General features: G+C 39.4%; 2 protein-coding genes across 2 annotated transcripts in view; both read right to left on the bottom strand.

Annotated features, from left to right (window-relative positions):
* The window catches only part of GABRB1 (gamma-aminobutyric acid type A receptor subunit beta1), a 367547-nt gene that overhangs the window by 43466 nt on the left and 311700 nt on the right, over window positions 1–12381 (bottom strand). The gene's annotated exons all lie outside the window — the stretch shown is intronic.
* Window positions 6776–7772, bottom strand: LOC118668280 (39S ribosomal protein L13, mitochondrial-like). The gene has a single exon (XM_036332918.1). The coding sequence runs from the start codon at window positions 7569–7571 to the stop codon at window positions 7035–7037; it is 537 nt and encodes a 178-aa protein (XP_036188811.1). The 5' UTR covers window positions 7572–7772; the 3' UTR covers window positions 6776–7034.

Genomic DNA, 12381 nt, shown 5'->3' with positions numbered 1-12381 from the left:
GGTTTATTTGTTCTTGCAGCATAGTCTGTGTTCTACCTACATGGCAACATGACAAGATGACCAGCGAGGAGATGAAGGCTGATGACAGGATGGGAACTACAAATTACTGCCCAGCAGCATAGCAAAGGGATTCACTGGACAGAAGAGCCCATGAAAGGTTTCCAGGAAAGCATAACATCTACCTGATTAGACGTTTCCTGCATTCATTGCATGTGGTCAGATAGAAGGTCAATTATCAATATTTTCCTAACAGTTTAGGGTCTCTATGAGCAGATAAGGGATGTACAGTGAAGTTATCCCTTCTCTGTCAGGGTGAGAGGTCTGCCTCCTTAGAGCTGCCTTTCATAGCTAGAGGAAGCTTTGACTTGAGCTATAAATTATTTATTGAGCTTCTATTTTTGGTCAATTCTCGGGGTGGTGTGCTAATGTGGGATAGAGAGAAGTATTAGACAGGGTAGCTCTCTAAAGGCACTTACAGTCTAATCAGGGAACCCTGAGCTATATTAAGAGACATATGCAATAATGTAGTATATGAGAAATTCACCAGTCCGCAGCAAGGTGTCTAGAGAATGATGCCTGAAATGAGTTTTGAATGGAAGGTAATAACAGTAATGCCTACTAATTATTTTGCACATGCCATGTGCCAGCAGTATTTGGATAAGCAGACAGGAACATAAAACATTTCAGGCAAGGGAATAGAAAGGCTCAGAAGGAAGGGAGTCAGATTGCACGTGGTGGGCATGTCCAGGTTTTGCAGAAGGAATGCAGCATTGGGTGTGGGAGACATTACACAATGTTGGTACCCCAGGTGATAACCCACTTACAATGCGACAATCTCATATCACAAAATCTCAGAGAGCATTTTAATAGTCTAAGATGCAGTAGAAATGAAAACGTGATAGCACATAGAATCAGTTAGGTAAACATGAAGTGTAAGTCACATACTTTTTGTCCATGTTGTAGTGTAAACCTTGCAACTTTTCATCATGATAGAAATTAAAATCAAAGAATTATGAAAGCTAGCTCATGGAGGAGTCCACTCCTGCCATGTGACGCTATTCTTCTGTTATTGAAGAATACGACGGGGAAAGAATGGTGGTGGTGTTGAGATTCTTTTCCCTGCCTACGTCATGCTATTCTTCTAATGCTAGGGCTCTCCGATAAAGGGAAGACTTGCTTGAAGCCAGATTGTGAATCTTACATGGTTGAATTTATCCCTCGGACAATGAGAAGCATTTTAAAATCAGTTGGTGGCATAATGAGAATGTCTTTATGGAGAAATTAATGTGTGGGGGACAACACTGAAGAAAAAAATTGTTGTTTTTTTTTCATTTTGCAATGAATAATTCATTGCAATGTAATCTGAGGGCCATTAGGAAACATCCCACTATCAGGGCAACAGATGATTCATTTTCTGGCAGAGACTAGTTACAGGGATTTTCCTGCATGCACACTGAAGATATCTGGGTCTTGGAAAAATGGCTCAATATATAGATACATTTGGATGAAAGAGGAAGTCAGACACATTCTACATGATACAATAGCCCTATAGGCATACCAAATGGGGACCTATGACATAGGATACTGAATGTTATAGTGGAGACCGCCAAAGTTAAATTTGCCTATGACATACTTTTATCTACTGTGTCAATCAGAGTTCCAGCAGAAAACCAAATGGCATACTCAATGTTCAAGAGTTAATAAAAGGGTTATTTACAACCTCAGTGACAGGGCTAAGAGAAACCAGCAAGGGCCAGCCAGTTCAGCATTCCAGGGCCAACGATAGCTGGGGAGCCAGTTACCAACCACTCCTAGGATGGAAGGGTCAAGAGGAGAGAGCAGGTTACCTGTGCTCACAATCCAGAGGTATTGATTCTGTAGAGGAAGACTGCCAGCAGGAGCTGTGTGGCCTTGGTCAAGGGATGGAATCAATCCATGGCAGTGAGGGAACCACAGGAATAAATACACTGATCTCTCTCTCATCTCATTCTCTGATATCCTGCCCATGCCCCCCATTGGTAAAATCAGCCAGAAGGCTGAGGGCAAGCAAGCCATGGACACAGTCCATGAAAGTCAACCTCCCAGAACACTGAGCAGAATGGAGAAGGGTGGAGAGAGATGGGGAGTGGTGGTGGGCGGTGGGGGTGGAACACAGGGAAGACATCTAACATGAAACTTCCTGGTGTTACTAATCACTAAAACCTAGGATGGGAAGAAATGATTCTTAGCCAAAATACCTCTCCAATGGGCCTCCTTTTAAAACACAAGATAACCTGGAAATAGTAGAACTAAATTAAGTGAAACTAAGTGACAATTAAATAATAAATGAATAATAGGTTAAAAAGTAGGAGGATATTGAAAGGATAAACCAATTAAAAAACATAGATTATGTATGTTTTGCAACTTTACCTAGGACTAGCCATACCTAAGCTGTTGAGGTTTTGTCTGTGCTTCTTTTTTATTTTTTAAATATATTTTTATTGATTTCAGAGAGGAAATTGAGAGGGAGAGAGAGATAGAAACATCATTGATGAGAGAGAATCATTCACTGGCTGCCTCCTGCTCGCTCCCTACTGGGGATCAAGTCTTCAAGCCAGACATGTGCCCTTGACCAGAATCAAACCCGGGACCCTTCAGTCTGGAGGCTGACACTCCATCCACTGAGCCAAACCAGCCAGGGCTTATCTGTGTTTCTTTATTGTAAGCAGTTGGAAGGACTGAGTTGAGGATTAGACAACAATAGTATTGGCATACCTCGTTTTATTGCACTTTGCTTTATTGAGCTTTGCAGGCATTGCATTTTCAGCAACACTGGGGCAAGATCTTCCACCAGCAAAAAGATTACAACTCACTGAAGACTCAGGTAATGGTTAACATTTTTTTAACAATAAAATACGTTTAAATTAATGTAGGTTCATTGATTTTTTAATCTAGTGCTATTTGCACACTTAATAGACTATAAACGTAACTTTTATATGTGCTGGGAAACCAAAAATTTCCTGTGACTTGCTTTATTGCAATGATATGGAATCCAACCCACAATATCTCTGCAATATGCTTGTCTTTCTTTCTTTCTTTTCTTTTCATATGAGAATTGAAGAGGTGAAAGGAAGGACAGGAACCAAGGATACGCTTTCAGAGTATGGTTTTCTAGGAGTTCATTTCTTTCCCTTTTTTGGTTTATTGCTTTTATTTCCTATTGCATCAAGAACACGTGCTGACATACAAATCAGCATCTCAATATTTTATAATTTCTTGTTGCCACGGTGTATGCTGATTACTTATTTTCCCCCTCTAGTTCCATTTTAGTTTGTTCTGCTTAATTCTTTAGGATTCTTTTTTTTTCCATTGTCTTCACTTCCTATCTCAGATTCTTTTCTATTTTGTTTTAAGAAAAAAAAAATTGGAAACAATCTTTATTTTATGCTCAACTTGTAAGTATTGCTTTTAACTTGGCTACACTTGTTTTAGCTTTTACTTGTCATCCCTCTGACTTTCATGTTTCTAGTTTTTTATCTCACTGGCTCTAGGTCTTATGTTTTTTTATTTATGCTGGGTTACTTTAAATTTTTATGCCTCTTATTTTTATACCTCTTATATTTTGATATTTAAAAATTACTGGTTTTAGATAATTTTTCCTTCTATTCCTTAGGTTTATCTTTAATAAACTTTAAAGTTTTAGACTAATTTTTTCTGTATTTTGTTATCCTTTAATTTTACTTAGATTTAATTTTATGCTTTTATTTGCTTTTTAAATTTCTTCTCTGCCTTCATCATTCTACTATAACATTCTTGCTCCTCTCCCCTCCTCCACAACCCCTTCTCCTTCTCCTACTTTTTATCCTTATTCTTTCCTTTATTTTATACCTTGTTTTTATCATTTTAAGAAGGGTTTTATAATTTGAAGAAAACCCATAAATTAAATGGAATTTTTGGAGGCCTTCTTCTAGCCACCTGTCCCTCAGCCACTTTTTTACTATCCCCCTAATGACCTCTCAGTTCATTGAAAGATAATTTCCCCAAATCCTCTCTCCAGAATCCTAAAAAACAATCTACATCAATACCAGCTTCTTTTAGCCACTTCTCTGTTGGTTGATTCTCTGACTTAGTCTGTGTAGGCTATTATAACAGAACTAGAGGCCCGGTGCACGAATTTGTGCACCAGTGGAGTCTCTTGGCCTGGCCTGTGGGATCGGGCTGAAACCAGCTCTCCGACATCCCCTGAGGGGTCCCAGATTGCGAGAGAATGCAGGCCAGGCTGAGGGACCCCACCAGTGCATGATTGGGGCTGGGGAGGGACACGGGAGTTTGGCCAGCCGGGGAGGGATCGCGGGAGTGCTCCAGGGCATGTCCGGCCCATCTAGCTCAGTTCCGATAGGCCAGACCCCAGCAGCAAGCTAATCTACTGGTCAGAGCATCTGCCCCCCTTGTGGTCAGTGCACATCATAGCAACTGGTCGACTGGTTTACTGCCCCTTGGTGGTCAGTGTACATCATAGGGAGCAGTTGAGCAGCCTTAGCATATCATTAGCATATTACACTTTGATTGGTTGAATGGATGACCGGACATTTAGCATATTAGTCTTTTATTATATAGGATACCATAGACTGGGTGACTTATAGGCAACAGAACTTGATTCCTCATGGTTCTGGAGGCTGGGAAGTCCAAAGTCAAGATGTCAGCATCTTCCGTGTCTGGTTAAGTCCTGCTTCCTGGTTCATAGAAGGTCCTCTTCTTGCTGTGTCTTTACATAAGACCTCTCTGAGGTTTCTTGCTAAGGACACTAATCTTATTTATACCCTCACACTGGAGATTAGATTTCCATATATGAATTTTGCAGGGACATAAATATCCAGTCCACTGCAGGTCCTATGGATAAGGCTTCTGTGATGCTGCTTTCCCACTGCCTGCAGTTTCCATGGTGCGATTTTAGACCCTTTCTATCTTCAGTCATTAGATAAGAGTAGCATTGGGGATAAGTCAATTAGCCTCTTTCCTCCCTTGACCTTCGGATTGTTACTGAGGTCCTCGGCTCATAAGATAGAATGTTCTTCTCTTCTGATTCAGCATTTCGAAAGCTAGCCACGATTGATCTTGATGTGCACCTTCCCCTGTCAAAGTGAACAGTGCTTCTCTTCTTTGATCTTCTGTTTACTTATTCTTCACAGCCTCGAGTGGTGTTAATCACCTATGTTGCTCTAAGTGCCATGACTGCCAGGTGGTCTGATAGAGCCTAACTTGGAGTCATTAGGGAAAGAGCAGGATTGCTTCCCTGTGAGCTGTTTTTCTCAATATGGGCTTATTAACCTAAATAAAAAATTATCCTCCAGTCCATTCTCACCGAACTTTACTTGAGAATAGACAGAACCTGTTGTTCATTCTGTTTCTATGCTATATTGGTAATGAGAAAACAGAGAAGAGTTAAGATGGAACAATTTTAAGGCCAGTGATCTGTCCTCCCTACTTCCATTATCCCATTGCCAACACACACAAAACTTGGCTAATTTCTAATTTTATGTCATGGCATGGTGGTACAGAAGACAGGCTCTGAAGGAAAACTGGGTTTGAATCCCAACTCTCATACTCATTAGATAGTTCTATCATGAACAAATTACTTAAACACTTTCTGCCTCCACTTCTTTATCTCTAAAATGGGTATAATAACTTGGTTAAGATATAAAGTGCTTACCACTTTACCTGGGACAATATAATTTCTCAATAATGTAACTTGTTGCTATCATTTAAGACTCAGTTCAGGGGATTTTATCTCCATGAAATTGTCCATGACTGAGCCCCATAGGAGCTCACACATGTGCATAATCAGACACATACCCTCTTTTTTTCAGTCTGGTGCTTCACATACCCTTTCAACATAGCATTTTGTGCAAATCTTTTTATGGAATTTTACAGTGTACTAATGGCATCTCTTTACATGTATTCTTCTGTTATTAGATAAATATATTGAGTTCAGGGATTATGTCTTTTCCACTTTGACATTCTCAATAGCAAACATAGCTAGTACATAGTGTGTTTAATAGATATTTAATAAAAATGGTAATGAATGTTTGATGCCTTAAGGTTTTTAATAACTATGCCCTACGTAACTTAAAGGAAAGGTTCTTCCTATTAATTCTTAAGCAACAGATGGATAATAACCTCAACTTCTATATACTCCTTCTTTCTTCCTTTCTTTCTTTCTTTCTTTCTTTCTTTCTTTCTTTCTTTCTTTCTTTCTTTCTTTCTTTCTATTTATTTTTAATTGTTTTATTCTTTTTTTTTTTTTTTTTTTTTTTTTTTTTACAGTGGCTTAGCATTTAATTTCTAGAGACCAGATTTTGCTAGATTATTCCAGCAGCTCAATCTAAGTGCCCAGGACAGAAGTGAGTAGGAGCCTATGGAGATATAGAGGCATGGCACAGCGGTCTGCAAAAGCGCAGAACGGGCAGTGAGGTTTCTAGGGAATAGTTAGGCATTACTTTGTTATTTTGGTATCATGGGAACCAAGAGGCTAGATGGGGAAAGGATGGTAGCAGTTTGTAAATACTTCAGAGGAAATCTTACCCTGCTGAGAAGAAGGGTCAATTTTGAAGGATAGGAGGTTAGATAAAGTAGTCACGGAAGGAAAAGTGAAGGTGGCTCTCTTCACAGTTGGCAGGAAGAGTGGTGGGGAACTTGAGGAAATGTGCATAGATGGGTCCTTATTAGCAACTTTCACTGCAATGCTACCCAGGACTTGTTTTTTTCATAAATGTAAAATGGAATAGTTAGCCAAGTGAGTTAGCCAACTTTATTCTTATCACTACTGATAACATTCAAATCCAATTTACATGACAGCAGTTCTATAAAATAATGTATTCTATTGCAATTTCCTGTAGAAGGAAGATCCCTTCCTGACCTTTCTCCACCACCTTTCAGAGCCCATAACAGCTTCCACCCCAATGCAGGAGCGCTTCACTTGGTCCTGCAGGTCAGGAGAAACTCATCAGGAAGAAGTTTCAATCACCTCGTTGTGATCTTCTGCAATTTTCATTTCTTTACAGCCGGTAATCTTCAGGTGGAGTCCACAATCTTGGGAAAGCCCCTATTTCTTCTTGTGTGTACTCATCTAGACGTTTGGGTACTTTTCGTGGTTGTGGAAGCTCTTCCACTAAATTCTTAAGAATATCTTCTGGTATATCCTCATCTGGGAAAAGATGCAGCCTCTCCATCATGGTCCTCCTGTGAAGGTTTTTTGGGAGCATGCCATAAATAGCTAGTTTTACAATTGCCACTGGATCCTTTCGGTGAAGTTGTGCAGCTGTTACTTGTGTGAATCCACCTGGGTAGCCAGTATGTGAGGAGTATACTTTTTGTTCCCATTTGTTTCCAGAAAATGCTATGTGCCTTGTGTTCATTATGACAACATGATCACCACAGTCACTCAGTTGATGATACACAGGTTTATGCAATCCTTGAAGTTTAATTGATGCCACAGCAGCAAGTTTGCCAGGGGGCTGCATTTTCCCATCTAAGAGATACCAAACTCGAGCAGAAGTGGCCCATTGCTGGGGCGCCCTAGAGAAACTCGACATGCTACCCGACTCGCAGGGCCGTCCTCCAGTCTCCGGAGTCCGGGGCGGTCAGCGGCATCACGGGCCCGGCGGGAAACGCACCCAGCCAAGCAGGACAGTTCCTGGGCCGGCCAGCACTCGGCCGCTTCTCCGCTTTTCCCGGGTCCCCTCCGACCTTCCTACGCCAGCCATTTCGTTACGAAGGATGAAATCATGTGGCTCTCTCAAGAGTAACTCCCAAAATTCACTCTCTGCTGGAAAAGCTGCGGAAAACCAACGGCGAGAACACCATTTCCAGCCGACCTCAACAGAAGGGGTAATTGTTTTATTCTTAAAGTATTACAAATGTCTTCTTTTTCCCCCGTCCTTGACAATCCCCTGGCCTCCCCTACCCCCCAGTGTCTTATGTCCATTGGTTATGCTTATATGCATGCATACAAGTCCTTTGGTTGATCTCTTACCCCCCCCCCCCCATCCCACCCCCAACCCTCCCTGGTCTTCCCGCTGTAGTTTGACAGTCTGTTCGAGGCTGCTCTGCCTCTGTATCTATTTTTGTTCATAAGTTTATAATGGTCTTTATTATCCATAAATGAGTGAGATCATGTGGTATTTTTCCTTCATTGACTGGCTTATTTCACTTAGCTCTCCAGTTCCATCCAAGCTGTTGCAAATGGTAAGAATTCCTTATTTTTTACAGCAGCATAGTATTCCATCATGTAGATGTACCAGTTTTCTAATCCATTCATCTACTGATGATGTTTCCAGATCTTAGCTATGGTGAATTGTGCTGCTATGAACATAGGGGTGCATAGATCCTTTCTGAATGGTGTTTCTGTTTTCTTAGGATATATTACTAGAAGTGGGATCATGGGGTCAAATGGGAATTCCATCTTTAGTTTTTTGAGGAAACTCCATACTGCCTTCCATAGTGGCTGCACCAGTCTGCATTCCCACCAGCAGTGAACGAGTGTTCCTTTTTCTCCACATCCTCTTCAGCACTTGTCGTTTGTTGGTTTGTTGATGATAGCCATTCTGACAGGTGTGAGATGGTACCTCATTATTGTTTTGATTTGCATTTCTTGGATAATTAGTGACTTTGAGCATGTTTCCATATGTCTCTTGGCTTTCTGAATGTCCTCTTTTGAAAAGTGTTTATTTAGGTCCTTTGCCCATTTTTTTTTTTATTGGATTGTTTATCTTCCTTTTGTTAAGTTGTGTGAGTTCCCTATAAATGTTGGAGATTAAACCCTTATCGGTGATAACATTGGCAAATATGTTCTCCCATGCAGTGGGCTTTCTTGTTGTTTTGTTGATGGTTTCTTTTCCTGTGCAGAAGCTTTTTATTTTGATGTAGTCCCATTTGTTTATTTTCTCTTTAGTTTCCAATGCCCTAGGAGCTGTATCGGTGAAGAAATTGCTTTGGCATATGTCTGAGATTTTCTTGCCTTTGGATTCTTCTAGTATTTTTATGGTTTCCCATCGTACATTTAAGTCCTTTATCCATTTTGAGTTTATTTTTGTGTATGGTGTAAGTTGGTGGTCTAGTTTCATTTTTTTGCATGTATCTGTCCAATTTTCCCAACACCATTTATTGAAGAGATTATCTTGACTCCATTCTAAGTTCTTGCCTCCTTTGTCAAATATTAATTGAGCATATTGGTTCGGGTCGATTTCTGGGCTCTATTCTATTCCATTGATCTATATGTCTGTTCTTGTGCCAGTACCAGGCAGTTTTGAGAACAGTGGCTTTGTAATACAGCTTGATATCTGGTATTGAGATCCTTCCTACTTTGTTCTTTCTCAGGATCGCTGCAGCTATTTGGGGTCTTTTTTTATTCCAAATGAATTTTTGGAGAGTTCGTTCTAGGTCTGTGAAATATGCTATTGGTATTTTAATGGGAAGTGCGTTGAATTTATAGATTGCTTTGGGTAGTATGGACATTTTAATGATGTTGATTCTACCAATCCATGAACATGGTATGTTTTTCCATCTGCTTATGTCTTCCTCTATCTCTTTTTTCAGTGTCTTATAGCTTTCTGAGTGCAGGTCTTTTGCCTCCTTAGTTAACTTTATTCCTAGGTATCTTAATTTTTTTGGTGCGATGGTAAGTGGGATTGTTTTTTTAGTCTCTCTTTCTGTAAGTTCATTATTGGTGTATAGAAATGCCATAGATTTCTTGGCGTTAATTTTGTATTCTGCTATATTGCCAAATTCATTTATTAAGTCTAATAGTTTTTTGATGGAGTCTTTAGGGTTTTTTATGTATAATATCATGTTATCTGCAAATAAGGACAGTTTTACTTCTTCTTTTCCAATTTGGATGCCTTTTATTTCTTCTTCTTGTCTAATTACAATGGCTAATACTTCCAGTACTATGTCGAACAGGAGTGGTGAGAGTGGGCATCCCTGTCTTGTTCCTGTTCTTAGGGGAAATGGTGTTAGTTTTTGTCCACTGAGTATGATGTTGGCTGTGGGTTTGTCATATATGGCTTTTATTATGTTGAGGTATGATCCTTCTATTCCCACCTTGCTGAGAGTTTTTTATCAAAAATGGGTGTTGGATTTTGTCAAATGCTTTTTCTGCATCAATTTATATGACTATGTGGTTTTTTTCTTTCAACTTGTTTATGTGATGTATCACATTTATTGATTTGCGGATATTGTACCATCCTTGCATCCCTGGGATAAATCCTACTTGGTCATGGCGTATGATCTTTCTGATGTACTGCTGGATCCGATTTGCTAAGATTTTGTTGAGGATTTTGGCATCTATGTTCATGAGGGATACTGGCCTGTAATTCTCTTTCATTGTGTTGTCTTTACCTGGTTTTGGTATTAGGGTGATTCTGGCTTCATAGAATGAGCTTGGAAGTGTTCCTTCCTCTTGAACTTTTTTGAGTAGTCTGAGGAGGATAGGTTTTAGTTCTTCCTTGAATGTTTGGTAAAACTCCCCTGTGAAGCCATCTGGTCCTGGGCTTTTGTTTGCTGGAAGCTTTTTGATGACTGCTTCAATTTCTTCCATAGTTATTGGCCTGTTGAGATTTTTAGATTCTTCCTGATTGATTTTGGAATGTTGTATTTTTCTAGGAATATGTCCATTTCCTCCAGGTTGTCTACTTTGTTGGATTAGAGTTGTCCATAGTATTTTTTTTTAACAATCATTTGTATTTCTGTGGGGTCTCTTGTTATATCGCCTCTATCATTTCTGAGTTTGGTTATTTGGGTACTCTCTCTTTGCTTCTTGGTGAGCCTGGCTAGAGGTTCATCAATCTTGTTTATCCTTTCAAAGAACCAGCTCTTGGTTTCATTGATTTTATGTATTGTTTTTTTGGTCTCTATGTCATTTATTTCTGCTCTAATCTTTATTGTCTCCTTCCTTCTGCTCACTCTGGGCTTTTTTTGTTGCTCTCTTTCTAATTCTTTTAGATGTAGAGTTAGATGATTTACTACCATTTTTTCTTGTTTTTTGAGATAGGCCTGTAAAGCTATAAACTTCCCTCTCAGGACTGCTTTCATTGTGTCCCATAGGTTTTGGATTGTTGTGTTTTCATTGTCATTAGTTTCCAGGATGTTTTTAATTTCTTCTTTGATCTCATTGGTAATCCAATCAATATTTAATAACATGCTATTCTGCTTCCAAGTGTTTGAGTATTTTGGGTTGTTTTTATTGTAGTTTATTTCTAATATTATGCCATTGTGGTCTGAGAAGACGCTTGGTATGATTTCAATCTTCTTGAATTTGGGAAGACTTTGTTTGTGACCCAATATGTGGTCTATTTTTGAAAATGTCCCATGAGCACTTGAGAAGAACGTATATTCCATGGCTTTGGGGTGAAATGTTCTGAAGATGTCAATTAAGTCCATCTGATCTAGTGAGTCATTTAGGATTGCTGTTTCCTTGCCGATTTTTTGTCTAGAGGATTTATCCAGTGATGTCAGTGGTGTATTAAAGTCCCCTACTATGATTGTATTGTTGTCGATCTCTCCCTTGATATCTTCCAGGAGTTTTTTTTATGTATTTGGGTGCTCCTGCATTGGGTGCATATATGTTTATCAGGGTTATATCCTCTTGTTGTATTGATCCCTTTAGTATTATGAAGTGGCCTTCCTTATCTCTTGTTATGGCCTTCACTTTGAGGTCTATTTTGTCTGATATAAGTATTGCTACCCCAGCTTTTTTTTCATTTCCATTTGCCTGAAAGATATTTTTCCATCCCTTCACTTTCAGTCTGTGTGAGTCCCTTATTCTGTGGTGGGTCTCTTGTAGACAAGCAAATATATGGGTCATGTTATTTTTATCCATTCAGCCACTCGATGTCTTTTGATTGAAGCATTTAGTCCATTTACGTTTAAAGTTATTATTGAAAGGTACTTGTTTGTAGCCATTTCTATTTTTTGTGCCTTTTTTCTTTCTTAGCTTTTTATTTCTTCTTTTTACACCAGTCCCTTTAGCATTTCTTGCATTGCTGGCTTGGTGGTGATAAACTCCCTTAACCTTTTTTTGTCTGTGAAGCTTCTTATTTCCCCTTCAATTTTGACTGATAGCCTTGCTGGATAGAGTATTCTTGGATTCAGTCCTTTGCTTTGCATTACTTTGTAAATTTCCGTCCATTCTTTTCTGGCCTGATGTGTTTCTGTTGAGAAGTCATTTGATAATCTAATGGGAGATCCCTTGTATGTAACTTTCCGTCTCCCTCTTGCAGCCTTTAAGATTCTCTCTTTGTCTTGAACATTTGCCATGGTAATTATGATGTGTCTTGGTGTGGGTCTTTTCGGGTTCAACTTGTTTGGGACTCTCTGTGCTTGTGTGACTTTTTTCTTCCCCACATC

The sequence above is a fragment of the Myotis myotis genome, unplaced genomic scaffold (genome assembly GCF_014108235.1).
Source record: "Myotis myotis isolate mMyoMyo1 unplaced genomic scaffold, mMyoMyo1.p scaffold_m19_p_1, whole genome shotgun sequence".
In the NCBI taxonomy this organism is placed as follows: Eukaryota; Metazoa; Chordata; class Mammalia; order Chiroptera; family Vespertilionidae; genus Myotis; species Myotis myotis.
This window is presented reverse-complemented; position numbering and strand designations above follow the sequence as displayed.

Bases quoted from the DNA above. Each gene is read 5' to 3' on its own strand.
- LOC118668280 (XM_036332918.1), bottom strand. From the start codon at position 7,571: ATGTCGAGTTTCTCTAGGGCGCCCCAGCAATGGGCCACTTCTGCTCGA.